We start from the raw sequence: 26,335 nt of genomic DNA, 5'->3' as shown, positions 1-26,335 counted from the left end.
AAACTGGAGTGTATGTGGCATGGTACTGCATATAAAGCACCCAAAGTAGGTGGACTCCAAGGCCTAGACTGGGCGCACTACAGAAGCATGACTAGGAAGGGGCATGATTGGGTCCACAGGGTTAACTGGTGCAAGCATGCCTGCAGGAGCTGGCACCAAGTAGCTAGCGCCTTGACAGTGGGGGAGGGGGGGCGGGGACGAGCCTGAGCCAGACATTGGGCCAATGGGCGTGTCTTAAGAGGGAGGGCTCAAAACTGGGCGTGGCCACACGGGGCATGACATTTGGCCAGGGTCTGAGCACAAAGGTGCAGGGCACCCAGGACCTGGGGGGGCGGGGCAAGCGGGCGGGCAGTTGGCAGGGGGCGGCGGGTAACGGAGGGGCGTGGCTAAAAGGGGGTGGGGTTACCGTTGTGGGCGGGACTGCGCAGGCGCGCTGCTCTGGCAGTGTTAAGCGGTTTCCCTCCCCCAACGGCGCGCCCGCGGTGGCCGGCGCGTCGTCTGCGGAGGCCGCGACCCCGCCTCGCCGCCCGCCCGCGTCTGCGTCGCCGTCCCCGCGCCCGCGCCCCGCCGTTGGGCCGCGCCGCGCCGGCATGTCGGGCCCGGGGCCGCGGGAGCCGCCGCTTGAGGCGGGCACGACAGGCGGCGAGGCGGGCCCCGAGGGCGCGGGCGGCGGGGACGCGGCGCTGGGCGAGCCGGGACTGAGCTTCACGACCACCGACCTGAGTCTGGTGGAGATGACGGAAGTGGAGTACACGCAGCTGCAGCACATCCTCTACTCGCACATGGAGGCGGCGGACGGCGAGCTCGAGGCACGCCTGGGCTCCGCGCTGCTAGCCGGCCCGGGCGCGGGCTCGGGCGCGGCGGGCTCGCTGGCGCCGGCGCCGCCCGTGTACCCAGTCCTCTGCCCGCCGCTGGCGACCGACGCGCCGTGCTTGGGCCACGTCGACTTCCAGGAGCTGCGCATGATGCTGCTGGGCGAGGCGGGCGCCGCTGAGAAGACGCCCGGTGGCGCGGACGGGACGCGGACGCGGACGGACGGCGCGGTCAAGGAGGGCGCGGGGCCCGACGGCGCGCCCGAGGGCCGGGCCAAGCCGACCGTCCGCGTCCGCCTGGAGGACCGCTTCAACAGCATGCCAGCCGAGCCGCCTGCGCCTCGCGGTGCCGAGCCCGGCGAGTCGGGCGTGGCGCTCAACAAGTGCGTGCGGGAGGGGCCGGCTCACAGAGCCGTCTGAGGGGTCCTTCTGGGCGCCTGCAGGGTCTGGGTGGTACCTGGAAGGGGCTCCTTCAGGACCACCTCTTGGGTCTGGGAGGATACCTGGACGGGATCCACAGGGCTACTTGCCGTGGCTGCGTGGACACCAGCTTTCCCCAAAGATCTCTGGGAAGTTCAGTGCAAAGGGGCAGGCACTCTGGGTGCAAGAGAGGTCTTATGCCCGCCTGCTCTCACTTCACCTGAGGGTGATTCTGAAAGCTGCACACCATACACGCGCTGAGTGACAATTCTAAGGAGTACCTTGGGGCTGCACTCCCAAAAGGAGAGGAAGAGTTTGGGGACGGTTCCCTTTGCTCTCCTGTCTCCTTCCTGAGTACCATGGAAAGCTAGCTGCTCTGACCTCCGGTGCAGACTTGGACCTGTGGAAGGGAAAGGCAGGAGTTGTAAGATTAAGCTGAAACCTGTGGCAGTTCCTGGCCCACTTAGTGCCCTTCCAGGTAGTTGTTGAAGACACGGACTCGGCAGTTTTCCACTCACTCAGGCTCTGGCTGTCCTGGTCTTGCCTATCCTTGCCAGATTTGGAGGATGACAGAGATTGGTGTCAGGGAGTGCTGCAGGCGGGGAGGAGGCAAGTGAACTCCACCATCACCGCTGGCCAGTGGATCATACTGGCCATGTCCAGGACCGCTTGAGAAGCAGGGCGGAGTCTAGCGTGACCTGATAGAGGTGGAGTGGGTGATGGCAGTGTTTTGGGAGCCTCTCCACCACCTATTCCTCAGGTTTCTGGGTTTTTCTTTTGTCTTGGCAGTTTGGTAACTCTTATTCGGCATCCATCTGAATTAATGAATGTTCCTCTTCACCAGCAACAAAACAAATGTACGACCTTAGTGAAAAATAAAACTGCTGCTGCCACTACTGCTTTGCAGTTCACCTACCCGCTGTTTACAAGTGCCTGCTCCACTGGTGGGAATGCCAGCCTTGCACAGACACAGGTAAAGCCTTTCATTTGTGCTAAATGCAGAGTTCGTAGTTTAGTGCCACCTTGTCCCAGGATTTTTATTTTTAAATAGAACTGGTGACCTTCTTAAGGTTGAAATATTTGTATTGTTGAGCGTTATTAAGAAGCCTAGTGAAAGGGCTGGAGAGATGATTCAGTGGTTAAGAGTGTATTGGATCCAAGATTGGTTCTGCCTGTTATATCCAGCTTTAGGAGGGGATCCCTCTGGCATCCAGAACACCTACAGTCATGTGCACAACCCACACATATACACAGTGAAAATCTTTTAAAAAGGGAAGTTTTTCAGAAGTCTGAGCATAATTCTATTGAGTACAGTTTACTTGTTCTGTAAAGAGCTGACACAGCTACCTGTATTGATAAAATTCCTGTTACTTAATATTTTCCAGAGTTCTAGTAATTCATGTTCTATACTGGAAGCTGCCAAGCACCAGGATATTGGATTGCCTAGAGCATTTTCTTTCTGTTACCAGCAAGAGATTGAGTCTACCAAACAGACAGGTGGTAGTAGAAACAAAGCCTTACCCGAGCAGGTTTGGATTAAGGTGGGAGGTAGGTGATAAATCAGGTGGTGGCTGTGTGTGTACGCTTGACAGTCTGTAGCTGCAGAGTGTTTAGGCTTTGGTGGTGCGGACAGGAGAGGCCCTTTCTGTACGCCTAAGAGGTCTTAGGGGTTTACTCTACACTTCCCATCCTCAGTAGTCTCCTCTTTGAACTTCCTTCTGAGTTTTGAACATCATGGTTTACTCAAATTTGGACACTTTAAATTTGGAAGCTTTTTCTTAACCGTAAAATAACGACAGACACACCACAAGGTGCCGTAACCCTGTAAGTACTTTGTAGTTTATTTTATTTCATACTTTGTGGGTGATGATGGAGCCTAAAATCAGCTGAAAGCTCCAGAGAGATAGAAATAACACTGTGTCGTGGGGGTGGCAGGACTCAGCAGAGGCCACTGAGTGAGCAGAGGTCTGGGGTAAAGAAGCTACCATCAGCAGATTGCTTCCTTGATGGTCAGTTCAGCCTCTCCCTCCTTGGAAAAGGTTATCTTTTTTTTAAATTAATTTTATCTAGTTTTTTCCAATTTATTTATTCTTACTTTATATACATTGGTGTTTTGCCGTGGGTGTTGGGTGCCCTGGAACTGGAGTTACAGACTGTTGTTAGCTGCCATGTGGTTGCTGGGAATTGAACCCAGGTCCTCTGGAAGAGTAGTCTTAACCACTGGGCCATCTCTCCAGCTCTAATTTTATTTAGTTTTTACACACCATTCCCAGTCCTCAACCCTCCTCTCCTCCAACTCCTCCAACCCTCATCCATTCCTCAGAGAGGGTAGGACCTCTCCTGGGATGTCAACTAAGTCTGTCCCATCACCTCATTAAGGCAGGACCAACGCTCCCACACCCTGAGACTGACTGATCAAGGTATCTCTCCATAGAGAATGGGTTCCACAACATCAGTTTATGCATTAGAATTAGGTCCTGGTCCACTGCCAGTGACCCCATTACTGCCCTGCCACTGTCCCCTGCCTTCAGGGGCCTCCTTCTGTCCTGTGCAGGTTCCCCAGCTGTCAGTCTGGAGCCAGTGATCTCCCCCTAGCTTGGGTCAGCTGATTCTGTGGTTTCCCCATCATGGTCTTGACCCCTTTGCTCATATTATCGTTCCTCCCACTCTTTGTACTCCGGGAGCTCAGCCCAGTGCTTAGCTGTGGATCTCTGTATCTGCTTCCATCTGTTTCTGGAAGAGGGAGCTAGCTTCCCTGGGGTTGTGGATTGCAGGCTGGTTATCCTTTGCCTTATGTCTGGTATCCACTTAGGAGTGAGTATATATTTGTCTTCCTGGATCTGGGTTTCCTCACTCAGGATGATGTTTTTTCTAGTTCCATCCATTTGCCTGCAAATTTCAAGATGTCATTGTTTTTTATTGTTGAGTAGTACTCCATTGTGTAAATGGACCACATTTTCTTCATCCATTCTTTGCTTGAGGGTCATCTAATTTGTTTCCAGGTTTTGGCTATTATGAATAATGCTGCTATGAACATTGTTGAGCACATGTTCATGTGTTGTGAGTGTGCCTCCTTTGGGTATATGCCCAAAAGTGATATTGCTGGGTCTTGAGGTAGATTGATTCTTAATTTTTTGAGAAATTGTCATATTGAGTTCCACAGCGGCTGTACAAGTTTGCATTCCCACCAGGAATGAAGGAGTGTACCCCTTACTACATCCACTCCAGTATGAGCTGTCATTAGTGTTTGTGATTTTGTCTGTTTGTGATTCTTCTGTTGAGACTTCTGTTTAGATCTCTACCCCATTTTTTAATTGGATTATTTGGAAGTTTGGTGGTCTGGTTTCTTGAGTTCTTTTTTTTTTTTCAAAAATATTTATTTATTTATTATGTGTACAGCATTCCTTCCATGTGTGCCCGCAAGCCAGAAGGGGGCACCAGGTCTCATTATAGATGGCTGTGAGCCACCATGTGGTTGCTGGGAATTGAACTCAGGACCTCTAGAAGAGCAGTCAGTGCTCTTAACCACTGAGCCATCTCTCCAGCCCCGTTTCTTGAGTTCTTTATATATTTTGGAGATCAGTCCTCTGTCCGATGTGGGGTTAGTGATGGTCTTTTTCCATTCTGTAGGCTGCCATTTTGTCTTATGACTGTGTCTTTTTCCTTACAGAAGCATCTCAGTTTCAGGAGGTCCTGCTTACTAACTGTTGCTCTCAGTGTCTGTGCTATTGGTGTTATAATCAGGAAGTGGTCTTCTGCGCCAATGCGTTCAAGGGTACTTCCCACTCTTGTCTGTGAGGTTTAGTGTAAATGGATTTCTGTTGATGTCTTTGATCCATTTGTACTTGAGTTTGTGCACGGCGATATATATGGATCTATTCGCATCCGTGTACATGTTGACATCCAGTTATATCAGTACCATTTGTTGAAGATGCTTTCTTTTTTCTATTTTTTTTCTTTTTTTTGGTTTTTCGAGACAGGGTTTCTCTGTGGTTTTGGAGCCTGTCCTAGAACTAGCTCTTGTAGACTAGGCTGGTCTCGAACTCACTGAGATCCGCCTGCCTCTGCCTCCCAAGTGCTGGGATTAAAGGCGTGCGCCCCCACCGCCGGGCTCCATTTTGTATTTTTAGCTTCTTCGTCAAAAAATCAGGCGTTCATAGGTGTGTGGGTTAATGTCAGGGTCTTCAATTCGATTCCATTGGTCCACCTGTCTGTTTTTATGCCAATACAAGCTGTTTTCATTACTGTAGCTTTATAATATGCTTGAAATCAGGGATGGTGATGCCTTCAGGTTTTCCTTAATTGCACAGGTTGTTTTGGCTATTGTGAGTTTTTTGTTTCTTCACATGAACTTGAGTATTGTTCTTTAGAGGTCTGTGAAGAATTGTACTGGGATTTTGATGGGTGTTACATTGACTCTGTAGATTGCTTTTGGTAAGGTTGCCATTTTTTTTTCCAAGACAGGGTTTCTCTGTAACTTTGGAGCCTGTCCTGTAACTAACTCTGGTAGACCAGGCTGGCCTCGAACTCAAAGAGATCCGCTTGCCTCTGCCTCCCTATTTTTAATTTTTTTAATGCTGGGATTAAAGGCATGTGCCACCACTGCCTGGTAAGGTTGCCATTTTTATTATAATCCTGCCTATCCATGAGCATGGGAGATCTTTCCATTTTCTGATATCCTCTTCAGTTTTGTTCTTCAAAGACTTAAAGTTCTTGTCATACAGGTCTTTCACTTGTTTGGTTAGAGTTACCCCAAAATATTTTATGTTGTTTGTGACTGTTGTGAAGGATGATGTTTCTCTGATTTCAGCCCATTTATCATCTGTATATAGGAGGGTTACTGATTTTTTTTTAGTTAATCTTGTATCCTGCCACATCACTGAAGGTGTTTATCAGCTGTAGGAGATCCTGGTAGAATTTTTGGGTCACTTATGTACACTATCATATCATCAGCAAATAGCAAAAGTTTGACTTCTTCCTTTCCAAATTGTATCCCCTTGATCTCCTTTTGTTATGTTTATTTTATTTTTTAGGGTTTTTTCAAGTCAGGGTTTCTCTGTAGCTTTGGTGCCTGGCCTGGAACTAGCTCTTACACCAGGCTGGCCGCAAACTCACAGAGATCTGCCTGCCTCTGCCTCCCGAGTGCTGGGATTAAAGGCTTGCGCTACCACCACCCAGCCTTTTGTTATGTTTAGGAATGGTTTTTGTATCCTTGATCTCTCTAAGACCTTTATCATGAAGGGGTGTTGGATTTTGTCAAAGCCTTTTTAGCATCTAATGAAATGACCATGTGGTTTTTTTCTTTCAGTTTGTTTATATGGTGTGTTACATTGATGAATTTTCGTATGTTGAACCATCCCTGCGTCTCTGGAATGAAGCCTACTTGATCAGGGTAGATGATTTTTCTGATGTGTTCTTGGGTTCAATTTGCCAGTATTTTATTGAATATTTTTGCATTGATGTTCATGAGGGAGACTGATCTGTAATTCTCTTTCTTAGTTGCATCTTTGTGTGGTTTGGGTATTAAGGTAACTGTAGCCTCAAAAAAAGAATTTGGTAGTGTTCCTTCTGTTTCTATGGTGTGGAACAATTTGAGAAGTATCGGTATTAGCTCTTCTTTGAAATTCTGGTAGAATTCTGCACTGAAACCATCTGACCCTGGCCCCTTTTTTTTGGTTGGGAGGCTTTTGGTGATTGTTTCTATTTCTTTATGTGTTATAGATCTATTTGTTTATGTGGTCTTGATTTAAATTTGGTATGTGGTACTTATTCAGAAATTGACCATTTCCCTAAAATTTCTAATTTTGTATAGTACAGGTTTTTGAAATATGACCTGATGACTCTCTGAATTTCCTCAGTTTCTGTTGTTATGTTGTTCTTTTCTAATTTTGTTAGCTTGGATATTCTCTCTCTGTCTTTTGGTTAGTTTGGATAAAGGTTTATCAACCTTGTTGATTTTCTCAAAGAACCAGCTCTTTGTCTCATTGATTCTTTGTATTGTTTTCTTTGTTTCTATTTTCTTCATTTCAGCCCTCAATTTTATTCTTTCCTGACTACTACTTTTTGTTCTAGAGCTTTCAGGTGTTCTGTTAATTCACTAGTGTGGGATTTTTATGTAGGCATTTAGTGCTGTGAACTTTCCTCTTAGCACTGCTTTCATTGTGTCCCAGAAGTTTGGGTATGTTGTGCAATCAATTTCATTACATTTTTGGAAGTCTTTAATTTATTTCTTCCTTGATACGGTGGTGATTTAGTTGAGCTTTGTTTAATTTCCATGTGTTTGTGGGCTTTCTGAAATTAGTGTTGCTGTTGAATTTTAACTTTAAGCCGTGGTAACCCGATAAGATATATGGGGTTATTCCAATTTTTTTGTAGCTGTTGAGGTTTGCTCTGTTACCGAGTATGTGGTCAGTTTTTGAGATGGTTCCATGATGTGCTGAGAAGGTATGTTCTTTTGTTTGGATGAAATGTTCTGTAGATCTCTGTTAAGTCCATTTAAGTCATAACATATGTTAGTTCCCTTATTTCTCTGTTAAGTTTCTGTCTGGCAGTCCTGTCCAGTGGTGAGAGTGGGGTGTTGAAGTCTCCCACTATTAGTATGTGGGGTTTAATGTGTTTTGTTAGATATTAGGATAGCTATACCGGCTTATTTCTTAGGTCCATTTGATTGGAATTTTTTCCCAACCCTTTACTCTGAGGTGAGGTCTGTCTTTGAGGTCGAGGTGTTTCTTGTATGCAGCAGTAGGGTGGTTTCTGCTTTGTATCCAATCTGTTAGCCTGTGTATTTTTGTTTTGTTTTGGTTTTTGGTTTTTCGAGACAGGGTTTCTCTGTGGTTTTGGAGCCTGTCCTAGAACTAGCTCTTGTAGACCAGGCTGGTCTCGAACTCATAGCCTGTGTATTTTTATAGGCAAATTGAGTCCATTTATATTAAGGGATATTAATGACCAGTGATTACTAGTTCCTGTTATTTTTATTTTTGGTAGTGGCGGTGCCATTGTATGTGCTTTTCCCTTCTTTGGGATTTGTTGCTATGAGATCATCTATTTTTTTTTTGTGGATATAGCTGTCTTTCTTGGGTTGGAGTTTTCCTTCTAGTACTTTGTGTAGGGCTGGATATGTGGCTAGGTATTGGTTAAGTCTGGTTTGTCATGGAATATCTTTTTTCTCCATCTATAGTGATTGAAAGTTTTGCTGGATATAGTATAGTCTGGGCTGGCATTTGTAGTCTCTTAGTGTCTGTATAATGCCTGTCCAGGACCTTCTGGCTTTCATTGTTTCCATTGAGAAACTGGGTGTAATTTTGATAGGTCTGTCTTTATATGTTACTTGGCCTTTTCCTTTGCAACTTTTAAGATTCTTTCTTCTATTTGTTGAGTGTTTTGATTATTAAGTGGCAAGGGGACTTTTTCGGCTCATTCTATTTGGTGTTCTGTAAGCTTCTTGTACTTTCATAGGCATGTCCTTCTTTAGGTTGGGAAAGTTTTCTTCTATAATTTTGTTGAATATATTTTCTGTGCCTTTGAGTTGGATTTCTCTTTCATCTAGCCCTGTTATTCTTAGGTCTGGTCTTTTCATGGTGTCCCAGATTTCCTGACTAGTTTTTGTTAAGGATTTGTTGGATTTAACATTTTATTTGACCGATGAATCTATTTCCTCTATTTTCAACACCTAAGATTCTCTCTTATATCTCTTGGATTCTGTTGTTTATGCTTGCATTTGTGGTTCCTGATCGTGTACCCAAATTTTCCATTTCCAGAATTCTCTCAGTTTGTGTTTTCTTTATTGCCTCTATTTCAGTCTTTAAGTCTTGAATTGTTTCCTTCACCTGTTTGATTGCTTTTTCTTGATTTTCTTTATGGGGCTTGTTGATTTCTTCCAATTTTGTTGTGTTTTCTTACACTTTAAGGGAATTTTTCATCTTAATCATCTTGATAAAATTATTTTTAAGGTTTTCTTCTGCATCTTCTGTGTTGAGGTGTTCAGGTCTTGCTGTTGTAGAGCAACTAGTGTCTGGTGGTGCTGTATTGCTCTTTATGTTGTTGAGTGTATTCTTACCTTGTTATCTACCCATCTCTTGCTCCAGTTGGTGTAGGTGAAGCCTGTGCTTCAGAAGGTCCCTCTTCCTCCAATTGGTGTTGTTGGGGGCTGTGGCTCCATTGGCGATCATTTCTCTAGGTGCACACAGGCCCAAGGCTCTGGTGGTTGCTCCTTGAGATGCAGGTGGAGGTGGGGCTGACGTTCTGGTGATTGCTCCTCTAGACGTAGGTGGGGCTGAGGTTCTGGTGGCCACTGCAGCAGCGGGATAGCTCATATCGAGAAAGGCAGTGGATGCTGGCTGGGGCACAGGTGCCCTTTTCCAGAGGAACGTCTTAGGATAGCTTCTGTAACCACTGCTGGAAGCTGCTGCTGCTGCTGTTGCTCCTGAAGCTTTCGGAGCTGCTGAGGCAGGATGAGATGGACACTGCTGCTTCCTGTCAGCCCTCAGTTTTGTTGTGTGAGTGAATATAGGTGAACACTAAGATGGCCTGTGCCCACTGCTCAGGCTAAGGAAGAAGCACCAGAACTTCTGAATTTCTTCCTCTGTCTCTCTTAAGTATTGTCCAGAATTGGTGTCAAGGACAGTTGACTTTTTGTGACAAGTGGGAGAACACTTCACCGGCCCACTCTTTTATCTGATTGAAGTTGACGTATTTCTGTACTGTGTGTACAATGTGTGCACAATAAAGTGCAAAATCTATGGTTTTATTCTTTGCTTTTTTGTGGAATCACTTTAACATGAAAACATTTAACTGAACCACTTAAGTTTTATTCTCACGTGTGGTAAAGTATCAATTTTCATATTAGAATTTTATACTCATTAGAATGGATATAAAGAAAAAATATTTTCATCCTAAATTCTAGAAAAAGAAAACAATGTCTTAGTTTCTCCATTCATGGGTAGTAACAGCTGTTGATTAAAAGGGAGGAGTGGGGTGTTTAGGTTCAGTGTTGGTCGGTGCTAAAGGACTTAAGGCTCTGAGCTCCCTGTAGCTCCATGAAAAAGAGGGAGCAGCTGACCTAGTTGTTGTTAGTTGCACTCAGAAGGGGTGGGGTGGTTTGGTTTGGTTTGGTTTGTGGGTTGGCTTTTTTGTTGTTGTTTGGAACAGGGTTTCTCTGTGTATCCTTGGCTCTCCTGGAACTCACTCTTTAGGCCAGGCTGGTCTTGAATTCAGAGATCCACCTGTCTCTGTGGGGATTAAAGGCATATACCACTAACCGCCCAGTCAGAAGGGGGTAATTTAATTGTGCTGTAGGATTAGAGTCACTGCTTAGTGCCCAGAGTCTCTGTCGTCATAGCTCCTTGTTTCTCTAATTCCTACTTGATGGTGATTGAAATGCAAAACACGCGTATGCATGGGTGAGTGCACAGGTGCACACAGTCAAAAGAGAAAAGAAAAATGACCCATAGTGATGCTCACCTTAGTCCCAGTACTAGGAGGGTCAGAAATTCACAGACATCCTCAGCTACAATGTGAGTTAAGGCAGTACTGGGTTTCTCAGGAAAAAAAAAAAAAAGACACCCAACAAAAATATTCCACATTAATGGGTATGAGTTAAGAATAAAAACTAGATGGGCGGTGATGGCTCACACCTTAATCCCCAGCACTTGGGAGGCAGAGGCAGGTGGATCTCTGTTGAGTTCAAGTCTAGCCAGGTCTACAGAGTGAGCTCCAGGACAGGCTCCAAAGCTACAGAGAAACCCTGTTTTGAAAAACAAGAATAAAAATACTAAATGACGGCTTTTTTTCTTCTTTTGCAAAGAAGAAGCGCTATGTAAACAAGCAATCAACAAGAGGAATCGGAGTAGAATCCGCCAGTTGGACACAAGTGTGGAGCGAAGAGCCCTTGGAGAGATTCAGAATGTGGGTGACGGCTCTACAGCTTCACAGGGTACCTGGCAGTCTTCTGAGTCCTCACAGTCAAACCTGGGGGAGCAGACGCAAAGCGGACCCCAGGGAGGAAGGTCTCAGCGTCGGGAGAGGCATAACCGAATGGAAAGAGATAGAAGGTAATAGGGTGATGGACCGTGGGCTCCACCCACACCCATGCAGTTGTCCTAGGTGTGCTGGCTCTTTGTGTGATAGTTCACCCTCTATCTGGAGACTCAGTGATCTCTGGCGGACTCATGCTCTGACTGACTACAGTGGCAGGGTACAAGGCAAAATGACCCAAGGTGTGTGGGAAGACCTAGGGAGCACAATCCCCAGTGTCTTCTCCCAGAAGGGTACACAGGACCTCCTAATTGATGACTGCAGTGTTGTGTTCTCCGGGCACCAACAAGGTGCCACCAAACAGGAGGGCTCATCAGAGGCTCAGAGACTGTGTTGGTGCCCATCACATGACTGTTTATCAGGCACACTCTAAATACCAGGCTCCCATTGTGAGCCGTGTTGCTTGCAGAGTTGAGGTTCTGTGGGCTATTATTCACTAATCTCCCCAAGCCCAAGTTTCCAGACACTAGAAGATCACTTGTCAGCAGGTCCTTAAGGTGAGTATTGGGTTTCAGGTTAACTGCACAGTAGGTAACATCATAGGCTTCTGTTTTATTTGGGGAAGCCAGGTATAGTGGCATACATTTGTGATTGGGGTATTCAGGAGGCTGAGGTAGGAGGATTGCTTCCAGTTGAGGACAGTCTGGGGTATACAGTGAATTATAGATTAGTCGAGAGAGAGAGAGAGAGAGAGGGAGAGAGAGAAAAGAACAGGGAGGAAAAAGAAAAAAACAATGTTGGGAAAGAGGAGGTTAAACTGTTACTGAAATGAGTTTGCCTGTGGATTTTATATGTGCTCCTCTAGGTAGTATAAAAGGGTAATTTTTCTGTATTGAGATTGGGTTTTTATTACATTATTTAATAGTAATAATCAATTTGGTCATTTATGAGTATTTCATGTATGTTTTCCGCTCAGGAATAATAGTATTTAATGAAATAGTATTGTGTATTGAAGTTCTATTATTTAATAAGCCAAGGTGATTTATTGCTTTTTAGAGGGATGTGTTAAAACTAAGTAGATATCTACCTACCTATCTTCCTTCCTTCCTTTTTTTTTTCTTTTTTTTTTTTTTTTTTTTTTTTTTTTTTAAGGCCAGGCTGACCTCAAACTCATGGAGATCTGCCTACCTCTGCTTCCCAAGTGCTGGGATTTCTTCTTCATTTTATCAAAAAAAAAAAATATGTCTTTTCATTACTTGTGTGCTTGTGGATGCCAGAAGAAGGCATTGGGTTCTAAGCCTAGAGTTACAGATGGTTGTGGCCCACCATGCGATGCTGGGAGTTGAATCTCTGTCCTCTGGAAGAGCAGCCACTGAGCGTTCTCTCCAGCTGTGTTCTTTGTTGATGAGTTGCTTAAGTGCGCGCTTGGTGACTGCTGTGTCAGAAGATCCCTGGAGTTGGAGTTACAGGTGGTTGTGAGCCACCATGTGGGTGCTGGTTATTGAATTTGGGTCTTCTGCAAGAGCAAAACATGCTTTTGGGGGGGTGCTGGAGAGATGGCTCAGAGATTAAGAGCATTGCCTGCTCTTCCCAAGGTCCTGAGTTCAATTCCCAGCAACCACATGGTGGCTCACAACCATCTGTAATGAGGTCTTGTGCCCTCTTCTGGCCTGTAGGCAGACATTCAGGCAGAATATTGTATACATAAAAAATAAATAATTTTAAAAAAGAAAACATCATTAAAAAAAACATGCTTTTTACTACTGAGATATCTCTCCAGCCTCATTGCATTCAGCATTCATTCTCTCTCTCGTTTGGTTTTGTTTTTTTCAAGACAGGGTTTTTCTGTAGCTTTGGAGCCTGTCCTGGAACTTGCTCTATAGGTCAGGCTGGCCTTGAACTCACAGAGATCTGCCTGTTTCTCCTGAATGCTGGGATTAAAGGCATTCTCTTTTTTTGAGGCAGGGTTTCCCAGACATTTTCTTATACTTTTGTACGCAGATCATGGTGTACCTGAGGGACTTGTTTAGTCTACTGTGAATTGTAAATGGAGTACTGCTCCCCTGATGTGTGCTAATGAGACGTATGGGATTGCTGCTCTGCGGAATTCTCAATACCTCCTAGTTTAATGGCTTCCAATGAATTCTGTGCTTCTTGAGTTTCTCACTTATAGGATATGGTTGCTCCCTATAGCACAGACTTGAGTCAGAACTACTTGAGCTGATAGGGAAGGAGTTTAGACTCTCAACTAGAAATTAGAGCACATGCAGAAAGCGCCAGCTGCCCCTTGACTTTAGGTGTGGGTGTGAAGCTGTGTGGAGTGTGCCGTGCCGTGAGACTGTTTGTGTCGGCACAGTGAGGGCTTTGCTTATGCTGGATATAATGTGTAAAGCTTAAAACAGGTGTGCTTAATTCTCTCAAGATTTTTTTTTCAGTGCTGGTGATGGAATAATAGGCAAGCACTCTACCTCTGAGCGTCATCCCCAGCCCTAGCCCTAAATTCTCTAAAAATGGACAAGTTTGTTTTTATGAGACAGGGTCTCATTACACAGCTTAGACTGACCTCGAATTCATGATAATTCTACCTCCGTCTCTGAGGTGCTTTATTAGAGGTGTGTCTCATCACACCCCTCTCAGTCTGAAAGCTATGCTTGTGCCTGAGCACGTATTTCTGTGTGTCGAAAGCAAGTCATGATTCCTAAATAACAGTTTGGGGATGGCTCTGGAGTTCAGTGCCCAGCACTGCAGGAAAAAGAGAAAACAGTGAACAACAACAAAAAATACTTGCCCAGAAATTTTGTTCTTGAGTTCAGGGATTTGCAGCTATCCCTACTATGGAGAGCTGACCCATGAGAAGTAAATAGAGAAGGTGTAGGGATCTGGAGACCGCTGGGCCACTACAGGTTCTCTGGTGGCCATGGGCAGCAGCGGCAAAGGGCCCACTAGCTTACCTGAGGCTTCCAGGTGGGACATACCTCCTAGCTTTCAGGGTCAGCTCTGTGTATTCCGCTTTCTTTGAATGAGCAACTCTGTTGCTCCTGTACTTCACCAGCCATCCTGTGTGATTACTGTGGATTTTGACTGCAGGCGCAGAATCCGCATTTGCTGTGATGAGCTGAATCTTTTAGTTCCGTTCTGCAATGCGGAGACAGATAAAGCAACAACCCTTCAGTGGACCACAGCGTTCCTGAAGTACATTCAGGAAAGACATGGGGATTCTCTTAAAAAGGTAAGTATTCATGAAGTAGACTTCAGTGTTCCTAAATTGTGCTCAGTGAAGATGGGCGTCTTCTTGATGTAGTGACTGAAAAGGGGGCAGAAACTTGAGAATTTTCTGTTGCAGTTGTCAGTGTTGCCTCTGATCCCTTCTTTTTAGACTGCTCTGGGTATCCTGGACTCTGAGGTCAGATATGAAGTCCAGTATGAAGGGAGTTCTGCCTGTTGATGTCACTTACTAAAGTAATAATCACAGCCCAGATTTGTTTATGAAATATGGATGATTGTCAAGTATCAATTGTCAGATACCAAATTGAGTACTTGTTATGTTCAGTATATTGTGTTGGGTCTGAATGGCATCCAGGACATGATATTTTCCTCTCATTAGCTCAGTGTCGGGTACAAGCCTAGTGTTTGTTAAGACCTGGGGAGGGGCGAAAATGAAAGCTTTGAAAGAAATTAAAGTAATAGCAACAATTGAAGTGGGGCTACAAGAAGTAGATAAATGCCCAATCAGTAGTCTGGACTTCCGCCTTCAGGTGGGTTGAAAGGCAGATTATTAGATTTCTGTGTGTTGTAAACAGTGCAGGCTAAGCCTTTGATGCTCACACACTTCCTGTTCCTTGGGGGCTGCTGGCACTTTGTTCCTTCCTTTCTACACGTGGGCTGTAGTAGCTGGCCAGTCTTCTTGGTTCTGCAAGGACTGATGCTTGGTTTGGGAGTTGTCTTAGTCCTGGAATGGGCTGGTGGAAGAAGGGGAGCAATTGTGGTGGGTTCTGTGCTGGGCTTGGGAGACTCCTGTGCTAGATTTTGACCGCAGAGTTCTGGTGGTCACACCTATATATGGCCTTTGTCCTTGAGGGATAGTGAAGTCCTAGTGTATTAGGGTTCTCTCTAGGAACAGAACTGAAAGAATGAAAGGGAGATTTATTAGAATGACTTACAGGCTGTCTTAGGGTTTTTTTTTTTGTTTTTTTTTTTTTGTTTTTTGTCTGTGAAGAGACACCATGACCACACAACTCTTATAAGGAAAACATTTAATTGAGGTCACTCACTTACAGTTTCAGAGGTTCAGTTCATTATCATCATGGCAGGGAGCATGACGGCATGCAGGTAGACATGGTGCTGGAGGAATAGTGGAGAGTCCGTATCTTGCAGGCAGCAGGAAAATCAACAGACTGTCATACTGAGGGAAGCTTGAGTAAGAGACCTCAAAGCCCATTCCCACAGTGACACACTGCCTCCAACAAGGCCACACCTCCTAATAGTGCTACTCCCTTTGGGGGCCATTTTCTTTCAAACCACCATACAGGCTGTGGTCCAGCTAATCCAACAATAGCTGTCTACCAATGGAAGACAGAATCTTCAGTACATGCTGGACTCCTGAAGAAATAGACTCTAATGTCAGGGAGGAAATGGAATTGCCAGCAACAGCAAGTAGGCAAAGAGCACACTTTCTTCTTTTATGTTCTTGCTGTAGAGTGCCAGCAGGCAGTGTGACCCACGTTAAAGGTGGATCTTCCCAAAGATTCAGATTCAAAGTGGGTTTAGTTAAAAAAAATCCCTCACAGGTGTACCCATCTGCTTGGGTTTTAGTTGATTCCAGATGTAGTCAGGTTGACAACCAAGAACAGCCATCACAGATCCTCCTCTTGTCAGCTTGACACACAACCATATCTCGTTATGTCATGCTTAATTTCCAAATGAAAACAACCAGGTCATAACTAGACCTAACGTGATATAACTATTCCCAAGTATAATTGCAAGTGCATCATATATTTAACCAGGTCATAATTATGCCTAGCCTGATACAATTTATCCTCATATAACCACAAATGCATTATAAATTTAGAATAGGTGGCAATGTTCCTTGAGGGACATTTTTTGATATCTCAAATACGATAGCAACTGATATTCTCTTAGTTTTTCGAGACAGGGTTTCTCTGTGTAGCTTTGAAGCCTGTCCTGGAACTCCCTATGTAGACCAGGTTGGTTTTGAACTCATAGAGATCCACCTGCCTCTGCTTTCCAAGTGCTGGGATTAAAGGCATGTGCCACCACCACCCAACACCTTTTTTTTTTTTTCAATTTTGTGAGCTTCCCTATTAGACCTAGACTCTTCACTCAGAGGGCCCATATCATTCAACTCAGCCTGATCCAGTTTCATGTTCCTTCCACCATTATACCACACTCTAAGAATCCATTTCCCCATATCCCCAGATATCCCCAGACTTCTGCTTGAATGAACTAGGAAACTCACTAGTAGGAAGCTCTTTAGTAGTCTAGTGTACCTTCTCATGGACTATACTCTCTACCGGGGGCCTTTAGCCTTCAGTCTGGTTATGGGTCTAGAGGCACCCATTGGTGGGCCCTGGAGGACATCATTATCTTGCCTGGCATTTCCTTCAGAAAAAGTTACTGCTGGTTTAACAGACGATGAAGGATTGATTTCCTTAGTCAAAGGTGGAAAAGGCAGTGTGTCTCGGGGTGGGGGTGTATGTTGTCTTCTGCAGAGGGTGGAGAAACTACTTCCTCAAATGAGATAAACCCTTGAGAACCTGAAGGCTCAGAGTTCTCCCCCACCAATCCCCATTCCAGGTTACAGAGTTCCATTCTGTACCACTTAATGCTCTCCAAACACCGACACTGTCTGAGGCTGGGATTTGATTTTCTCTGAAATTCAGCCACATCTTAAGTTCTGTGACTGCTAGAGAAGATTCCTTTCTGGGCTCCTTAGAAACCTGTAGGCATATGCACGTCTGGAGCAGGTCAGTTCTCTCGCTGAGTTCCTTGTCTCTCACCGTATTCTGAGATGCTAGCAGTTGGCTAATTTTGTCACAGAGCTCATTCTTTTTCTTCGTCAGTTTATCCAGAGATGCTAGGAACAACCAACCACCATCATCATTTTCCTTATTTTCCACAAATCTGTTACCTCTCCCAGTTGGTGATTCAGGATAATCAAATGCATTTGTCTCCTTAAGTTTGCAAAATAAGTCACACGGTGGGCTTTCAGTACTCTCCAAATTTCCAGAAGAGGCTTCAGTATCTGGAGAGACTTCAGTAACTGTAGGTGTTGACAAATTGGAAAACATATTCCAGATTTCCAGATACTTTAAAAATTCATCCTTATACTTCTGTTGCTCTAGAACCACTTTTTAAATATATATATTTATTAAAGATTTCTGTCTCTTCCCCACTGCCGCCTCCCCTTTCCCTCCCCCTCCCCCAATCAAGTCCCCCTTCCTCGTCAGCCCAAAGAGCAATCAGGGTCTAGAACCACTTTTGACATCAAAATCTGTAATAGGGTTTTCTAGAGGCACAGAACTGATAGAATGAGTCTTCACACACACACACACACACACACACACACACACACACACACACACACACACACACTCTAAAGCTATAAAGGGGATGTATTAGAATGGCCTACTGTCTGTGGTCCAGCTAGTCCAACAATAGCTGTCTACCAGCGTAAGGTCCAAGAATCCAGTAGTCGTTCAGTCCATGAGGTCTCAGCTAGTCTCCAGTACACACTGAAGTCCCCAACAAGTAGGCTGTAATGCCCATGAAGAATGGACTTGTCAGCAAGGGTAAGAGCCAGCAGGCGAAGAGATGAAGCTTCCTTCTTCAGTGTCCTTTGTATAGGCTGCCAGCAGAGGTGTGGTCTAGGTTAAAGGTGTACCTTCTCCCCGCAAAAGATCCAGATTAAAAGTGGGTCTTCCCATATTGAATGATTTAAGGGAAAAGCCTTCACAAGTGTACCCAGCTGCTTCGATTTAGTTAATTACAAGTGTAGTCAAGTTGACAATCAAGAATAACCACAGGAGCTGGAGAGACGGCTCAGCAGTTAAGAGCACTGGCTGCTCAATTCTGAGTTCAGTTCTCAGCAACCAGATATCTGTAATGAGACCTGGTGCCCTCTTCTGGCCTGCAGGCAGAACACTGTATACATAATAAATAAATAAATCTTAAAAAAAAAAAAAAAACACCTGGGTACTGATTTTGGACCCATGTTCCGCGGAGCCTATCAGGAGTGTCCTGGGGAATGGGTTCAGGTGGTACAGCAAACCTGGAACCTTGGCAAGGGCCTTGTGAGAGCCTTCTCAGGACCCAGTCACACTGGACTGGACTTCGTGAGTGCCTGCCCAGGACCCAGTCACACTGGACTGGACCTTGCCATGCTTACCCTTGTCCCTTTCTAGCACCTGTGTCCGAGTGGCGTTTACATTGGTGTAATGCAGCATTGTGAACTGTTTCTAAGTACACCTGGAGTGACTTAGAGCGCTGCTGTTTACTCTAATTGGATCATTATGGTTATTGGTAACATTGTTTGCTAGAATAGACCACTGGTCTGTCTTAAAATAAAGCTTTACTATTTGTTAAAAAGATTTAGTCTTTGCCTCTGTGTACCTATTCGTGGTGAATTATCGATATAGTCTAGTTCAAAAAAGTATTTAAAATTTTTGAAGTAAAATTTTAGAATATACTAAAAAGATGAGGCTTTTAAAACTAAATTTTTTCTTTTCTTTTTGAGGTTATAATATCCCCCTTTTGAGGTTATCATTTCCCCCTTACCTTTCCTTCTAAACCCTCCTATATACCCCTCTTTGCTCTCTTTCAAATTCATGGCCTCTTTTATTTGTTAATTGTTACATGTGTGTGTATAATATATACATTTCTAAGTATATAACTTGCTTAATCTTTATAATGTTATTTATATATATGTTTTCAGGGCTGGCCATTTGGTATTGGATAACCAATTGATGTCCTTTTCCCTGGGGAGACTATTACATTTCTAGGCTATTTTTGAAATTCTGTCTCACTAAATTTATAAATGATTTCTTGGCCAGGTTATTGGGCTATCATTGCCTAAACATATTCAGGTTTGATTATTTCGATAGTAACTTTCCCCCTCTTATTTGCATGTATATTCTTGTTCTTTAGGATTCAGTAATGAGATTTTAAATGTCCCCCCCCTCCAATTTTGTTAGTACCAATTTCATTCAGATCTGTCCTAACGTAACAGGCTTCCCAGGGAGAAAGGGAACAACAGACAAGGAGTGGCAGTCAGATCTGCTCAGGATAGAAGCCGCTCGAGGCCAGTGGATTTGAGTCAGAATGTAGAGGCTGGGAGCTGCAGTTCCACAGATTGTCAAGTGGAGGCGCCACACACATATCATGACTGAGGCCAGCAGTGTCCGCAGCCTCACTGCTGGGGCTGGAGGGGACACACGATTGTCTGCCCAGAGTGCAGTGGTTATGGGACCTTCCTAAGAATCAGAACCCCTGAATGGACTTTGGCTGGGAGATACATGGTCAGAGCACATTTTATATTCATTACTTGCTATTGAGGAGGCTGCAGCTATAGCCCTGGAAACAGACTCAGTCAGAAGGCAGTGGAGGGAATGGCCCCAATTCAGCATTGCTGTGGTGTACTGAGTGTGGGGCACAGTGGGAAGGTGCAGGGACGGCTCACAGCCCATCTTTAGCTGGGCATGCTGAGCTCTCGGGTCTGGAGATGCAGCGGTATTGGCAGAAGAGAGTATGATATAGGTAGATGATCATTACATAGCAGTGTTCTAGCCAGACGTGTAGAACCAGGAATACATGTGTGGCCATCACCTAACCTCTCAGCTGATATGCTAGTACTTCATCCATGCACATATTTAATTAAAAACATTTTACATTTTATATGTAGGAGTGTTTTGCCTGTATGTATGTCTGTGAACCATGTGTGAGCGTGGTGCCCATGGAGGCCAAGAGAGAGCATTGGATCCCCTGAGACTGGAGTTAATATGTTTGGGAACAGCAATATTGGTGCTGGGAATTGAACCTGGTCCTGGAAGAATAGGCAGTGCTCTTAACCACTGAGCCGCCCCCCCCAGACAATTACAGGTTTGTATCTTCCTCTAGAATGATTTCTTTTTTTTTTTCAGGGTGAGGTTGACTGTTTATTCAGGGGGTTATGGAGGAGGAAGGGTGAAGGGAGGACAGAGAGAGAGAGAGAGAGAGAGAGAGAGAGATAGAGAGACAGAGAAGGGGGAAGCGGAGAAGTGGGGAGAGAGGCAGTAGCGAAGCTGCCTCTCCGAGAGGAAGATGGAAAAGAGAGCTTCTAGAAAGATTTCTATACAGGCTCCAAAAGACTGATCTCTACCCATGTCATCCCCACAAAGCTGGTGGCAGTGTCTTAAATTTCTGTAAGGATTCTTTTTTTTTTTTTTTTTGATTTTCGAGACAGGGTTTCTCCATAGCTTTTGGTTCCTGTCCTGGAACTAGCTCTTCTAGACCAGGCTGGCCTCGAACTCACAGAGATCCGCCTGCCTCTGCCTCCCGAGTGCTGGGATTAAAGGCGTGCACCACCACCTTCTAAATTTCTGTAAGGATTCTTTTTTTTTTTTTTTTTTGATTTTCGAGACAGGGTTTCTCCATAGCTTTTGGTTCCTGTCCTGGAACTAGCTCTTCTAGACCAGGCTGGCCTCGAACTCACAGAGATCCGCCTGCCTCTGCCTCCCGAGTGCTGGGATTAAAGGCGTGCGCCACCACCGCCCGGCATGTAAGGATTCTTTTAAGTTTTTCAAGACAGGGTTTCTCTGTGTAGCCCTGGCTGTCCTGGAACTTACTGTGTAGACCAGGCTGACTTCACACTCAGAGACTGCCTGCCTCTGCCTCCCAAGTGCTGGGTTTCATGTTGCATATTATCATCACCTGACTTGGAGTTTTGTTTTGTTCATCCTGTTTCTCCCTCTCACCTCACTATCCAGCCGTGGCTCATAACTTTTTGATTGGTCATGTTTGATTCTGCCTTGCCCTTCAAACCAAGCAACTAAAATCCCACCCCACCCCCCATTTATAGTAGCATTGAGGTTTGAAGAGATCTGGCCAGTGGTCTGTGGAATGTCCCCTTCTTGATTTGGATTATTGGTGATGATTTTTTAATTGTAAAGTAATTTCAGACATAGATATCATAAGAACCAATCTGGACTTGCTCAGTGTCCCAGGTTGCTTATGTCTGAATGATTTGGTAGTGAATTACAGATGCCATTTTATACCTTAGTTCTCCAGTGTTTGCTTTTTGTGCATTGTCTTAGATAAGCAAAACACGTCAAGATTTGTGTGTGAAACATTGGTGGGCACTGTTACCTAGAACAATTAATGTCTACATTTTTCTCCTCCCAGTAATGCCCATCTCCACAGCTATTTCCCTGGTTGGAATCCAGTCCAGGGTCACTGGTAACATTTCATTATGGTGTGAAAGGCTATTAGGGATTCGTGGCTGTGGATTTCAGCAAGGTGCTCAAGGCTGCTGAGCCCTACTTCCATCCCATGCTCATCTGCTTTGCCTTCCTCTTGTTACCAAGGGAGGGGTCCTCTTTGCTATGAAGTCCTACCTTCACTTGAGTACTCCCAGACCCTCTCCTGGACACATAGGTCTCAGCCCCAGGCCTTCTCCCCCAATTTAATGAAAACTGCTGTTATTTCTCCTGGTGTTAGGGAATTCCTTGGTTTCGTTGTCCCCTGCTAGCGCTGTCTTCCTTATTGCTAGCTCAGAGACCATATGAGTTCTCTAAAGTCCACCCTCCTCTCAGGTCTCCTTCCAGAAGCCTTTAATTGCTGCCCCCACAGTGTTCAGCCAGAGAGGAGTTTGGGGGGCCCTGGAAAAATCCCTTGGCTTTCTACAGTGGCTTCTAGGACATCACCTTCCTGGGGGTCCACTCCTCTGAGTCTTTTTTTTCCAGCTTCCTAATTATGGGGTTCCCCTGGCTCAGTGTGGGAGCCTACAGCTAAGCAGCCGAGGCAGGTGAAGTATCTGCCCTTTGATATACAGTGTTCACTGTTTAGACAGTGGTGTGCCTTCCTGAATCCAGAACCCTCCATCATCCTTTCTAACCTAGACAGTGGTGCGCCTTCCTGAGTCCAGAACCCTCCATCATCCTTTCTATCCTAAACAGTAGTGTGCCTTCCTGAGTCCAGAACCATCCATCATCCTTTCTATCCTAAACAGTAGTGCGCCTTCCTGAATCCAGAACCCTCCATCATCCTTTCTAACCTAGACAGTGGTGCGCCTTCCTGAGTCCAGAACCCTTCATCATCCTTTCTAACCTAGACAGTGGTGCGCCTTCCTGAGTCCAGAACCCTTCATCATCCTTTCTAACCTAGACAGTGGCGCACCTTCCTGAGTCTAGAACCATCCATCCTTTCTAACCTAGACAGTGGTGTGCCTTCTTGAGTCCAGAACCCTCCATCATCCTTTCTAACCTAGACTCAGCCTTTTGCTCTCAGGGTAGAGAAGATGCCCCTTGCAGAGACTGCGCTCAGTCATTTTGAGTACCATCTTCCGTGCAGAGGTTCATGGCAAAACTCTTGGGGATCTGTGCCTGCCACTGATAACTGCAGCCCTTGGCCTACCAGTACTGCAGTGTCCCATGCTGATATGCATAAACCAGAAGCTGTATTGTATATATGATGGATAATGTGATCCATTAAACTGCATCCTTTATGCTCTCATCCAAGTACAGCCCATACCAGGTAGGTGTCATTCATGCAGCCTGTGGGGTGGATCTGCCTGGTGCCCTGGGAAGCTGTATCCTCTCTACCACTGACTTCACCTGAACTGGGGTTCAATGTGGAGCTGATACAGCAGGCAGTAAACACAGCTTCCCAGAGAAGACTGCCACTAGCCCTGGATGGGCTCTGTAGTGTGGATGACGAACCCAACAGCTAGAGGTTTTGCTGAGGCTGACATAGGTCCATTTGCGACAGCATAGCCTATGTTCAGGGGCCTCAGGGTTGGAACTTGTAGCTTGATGACTGCAAGTTTCTAAATGTCCTCATGAGAGCATGGTTGGCACAGGGAGCAGTAGGAAGCCAAGAGGTAGAGTCACACTTCTCAAATACTCTCAGATTCCAGGGAAGCTGCTGTTGTAGAGGTTCTTTCCCTCTCTAGAACATGCCACCAGAAGTACCTGTCAGCCATCCAGCAAGTACCTGTGACTTGTGTGTCACTGAGTGGCCAAAACTGTGCAATGCTCTGTTCTAAAAATAAAGTGTCTTGCACAAAATAACTGTATTCCTTGTTCTGCTCTATGCTTGCCTTGCACATTGGCCATTCTGGGCCCCCCTTGTTGAGGGCCATGCTCTAGCTTCCTTGATTATTCTGTATGCATTAGTATTTTTTGGTCATGTTTGCTTTTTATTAATTGAATACCCATCCTTCCTCTGTCCTCTAATTAAAATTTTATGTCTTTAAGTCTCTTCCTAATAAGTGCATTTAAAGCATTTTTTTCTTTGTATTAGGATTATGAAACAAGTCCTCATACATAGCTCATGTAGCTAGCCCAGGCTGGCCTCAGACTCTGTGTAGCTCAGGTTGATCTTGAACTTCTGGTCTTCCTGCCTTTCCCCCTCAAGTGCCCAGTGTATGCTGGGGATTGAACCCAGGGCATGAGTACCCTCTCAGCTCCACCCTCTCAGGTCTCCCAGAAGCATTTAGTTGCCACTCCCATAGTGCTCAGCCAAAGATGGGCCCATGTGGGCCCTCAAGACATCCCTTGGCTTTCTGCACTGGGTTCTAGGACATCACCCTCCTGGGACCAAGGATGTGACTCATTGGTAGAGTACTTGCAAGGTCCTTGGTTTGATTTTCAGTGCTGCAAAACAAAAACAGAACAGTGAGGTACCACTTCAATATCAATCAGGAAAACAAAAAAAAAAATGAAAATAGCCAGAGTTAGGAAAGATCTGGAGAAATTTTAACACTTGTTTGTGCCCTGATGGTGAAATGTGAAGTGGTATAGCCCCTGGAGAACAGTACGGTAGTTCTCAGAACATTCCCAGAATCACCATATGACCCAGCAGTTCCACAAAACTAGAATCAAATTGACATTTGGCTGAGCAGTCCCAGTGCTCATCAGCAGAGAGTGGATGAGCAGAATATTTTGTGGACACACAGCAATGTTCAGCATTCTGGCACCTGCTGTGGACACTCCTTGACAAGCTGAGTGAGATAGGCCAGTCCCCAGTGTGAGGTCCCTGAATAGATCAAACTCAAAGATGGAAACTTACTGGTGTATGTCAGAGCAGGCAGTGGGATCCCATGGTTAATGAGGACAGAATTGCTCTTTGGAATGATAAGAGACATTTGGAAGAAGCTTCTGGTGACAGACACAGTATTTAATGTCATGGAATTGTAAACTTGCAAGTGATGAAAACACCAAATTTTACTATACATATTTACCAAAGCAGGGACTTACAAACCCAGATTTATTAATCTAGAACACTATATATATTCATATTTATATATATTTAAATTTCTAAATATGAACAAAAACAATAGAACAGTGAAGGCCCTGAGCCTAGCCTCCTCCCACTTTAGTGAGTTAGAGCACTTCCAGCTATTTTCTTTCATTGTAGACAGCCATCCCAATGTCTGTCTCTGCACTCACAGGTCTCTAAGCTTGTGTATTTGAGTTGAAAACCAAATACTGGTCCCTTTCCTCTCAAGATCACTTACCTTGTAGGAATTCCCACATTCTGAATCTCACAAATTCATGGAAATGGGTAACTACTTGTTTCCTGCATCTTCTAGACTAGCCTTCCTGAGTGGCTCTCCCTCACACAATGCTTGGCCATCAGACTTGGTAGCTATCTGGTGACATTGATGCCAACTCTGTGTTTAGGGGGCCAGCATTGTCTAGACTTTGGTCCTATGGCCTTTTACAGGGCAGGGAAAGCTGGGTGAATAAGCAGAGACTAGCCACCTGCAGGGAGTTGCTCTTGGTCTCACTGTGTGCAGAGCAACCTCAGGGACTGTACCTAGTCCTTGACTAACCAAGCAAGGATCCTCACCAGTGTGTGTGAAGGGACAACACTGACCTGGACATTTAACAAATGATGAAAATGGTATATTTTATGTTTTTTTTTTTTTTTACCATAAAAACGCCATTTTTGGCACATACTCAGACACTGAGAATTTTTTTGGAAAATCTAAAAAAAAACAGTATAACTGATATTAGGACTTTTTTTTTCCTGTTTTCTCACATACCTCGTACTTTGAGAAACCACATGGCTCCTAATTTCAGCCTCTTGTGCTTTTGAAACTAGCAGCATTCACATCTTTGAACTCAGTGCATTAATGATCACTTCTTGACTTTAGGAATTTGAGAGCGTGTTTTGCGGTAAGACTGGCAGAAGGCTAAAGCTGACCAGACCCGAATCCCTGGTGACCTGCCCTGCACAGGGCAGTCTGCAGAGCAGCCCCGCCATGGAGATCAAGTGACTGGACTGACCCAAGACCTGGGAAAGAACTGCTGTTCTTTCGGCATCGTACACATGCCTGCCATCCCAGAGCTCAGCTCTGAGTCCTCGAGAGGGATGTGGCTCCAGTTGGTGGGACTCCAGTAAGGACTTTGAGAGCACATTTTGCGAAAGTATTATCTAAACAAAATACCCACTATGTCCGGATGAACATTTGAGGATGAAGACATCTTGATAATTAGTAATTTTTCAATTACCTTTCCAACACCATCATGTGTTCTTAACATGATAACATAAAAAAAATTAACATCCTTGGTAATTTCTTGAGTCTCAAGACTGAAGAAACCATTGCCGTTTATTTATTTTGTTTACATTTTAAATATGCCCCTTTAGCAATTGGAAGAAGGTAAATTGTTCTTAACTAGACGAGGTTTGGAAACTTTATTTCATTTGTTCTGTCTCCCCCCTTCCAGTCTCATGGTACTCTGTGTTGGAAGATGCAGTGCCATTTTAAAACTTTTTGCTAAGAATTTTCCAGGGACTTCTTTTAAAGCTCCTTTTGCCCATAAACATTTTCTCGGTAGATTGCTTCAATGCCCACATTTCCATATTGTGAGTCATTGCTTTTCGTGTAATAAACTGCATGTTTGGAACACAGG

At 44.9% G+C, this 26,335-nt stretch overlaps 1 protein-coding gene across 3 annotated transcripts; it reads left to right on the top strand.

The window, feature by feature from the left end:
• The first annotated feature begins 590 nt into the window (after positions 1-590).
• On the top strand, positions 591-26,199 carry Tcfl5 (transcription factor like 5). 3 transcript variants are annotated; one of them, XM_050152950.1, is made up of 6 exons: positions 591-1,195; positions 2,022-2,205; positions 2,618-2,780; positions 11,038-11,281; positions 14,292-14,433; positions 25,576-26,199. In XM_050152950.1, exons 1-6 carry the CDS (start codon positions 591-593, stop codon positions 25,696-25,698), a joined length of 1,461 nt encoding a protein of 486 aa, XP_050008907.1. In that variant the 3' UTR covers positions 25,699-26,199. The 3 variants fall into 3 exon arrangements, with proteins under 3 accessions (XP_050008907.1, XP_050008908.1, XP_050008909.1); XM_050152951.1 differs by having other exon boundaries at positions 11,035-11,281; XM_050152952.1 differs by lacking the exon at positions 591-1,195 and having other exon boundaries at positions 1,809-2,205.
• The last annotated feature ends 136 nt before the right edge of the window (positions 26,200-26,335 follow it).

Source organism: Alexandromys fortis, unplaced genomic scaffold (genome assembly GCF_014885135.2).
Source record: "Alexandromys fortis isolate MF-2015 unplaced genomic scaffold, M_Fortis_MF-2015_v1.1 scaffold_81, whole genome shotgun sequence".
Lineage (NCBI taxonomy): Eukaryota > Metazoa > Chordata > Mammalia > Rodentia > Cricetidae > Alexandromys > Alexandromys fortis.
Note: the sequence above shows the minus strand (reverse complement) of the source record. Positions and strands in the feature narration are given on the sequence as shown.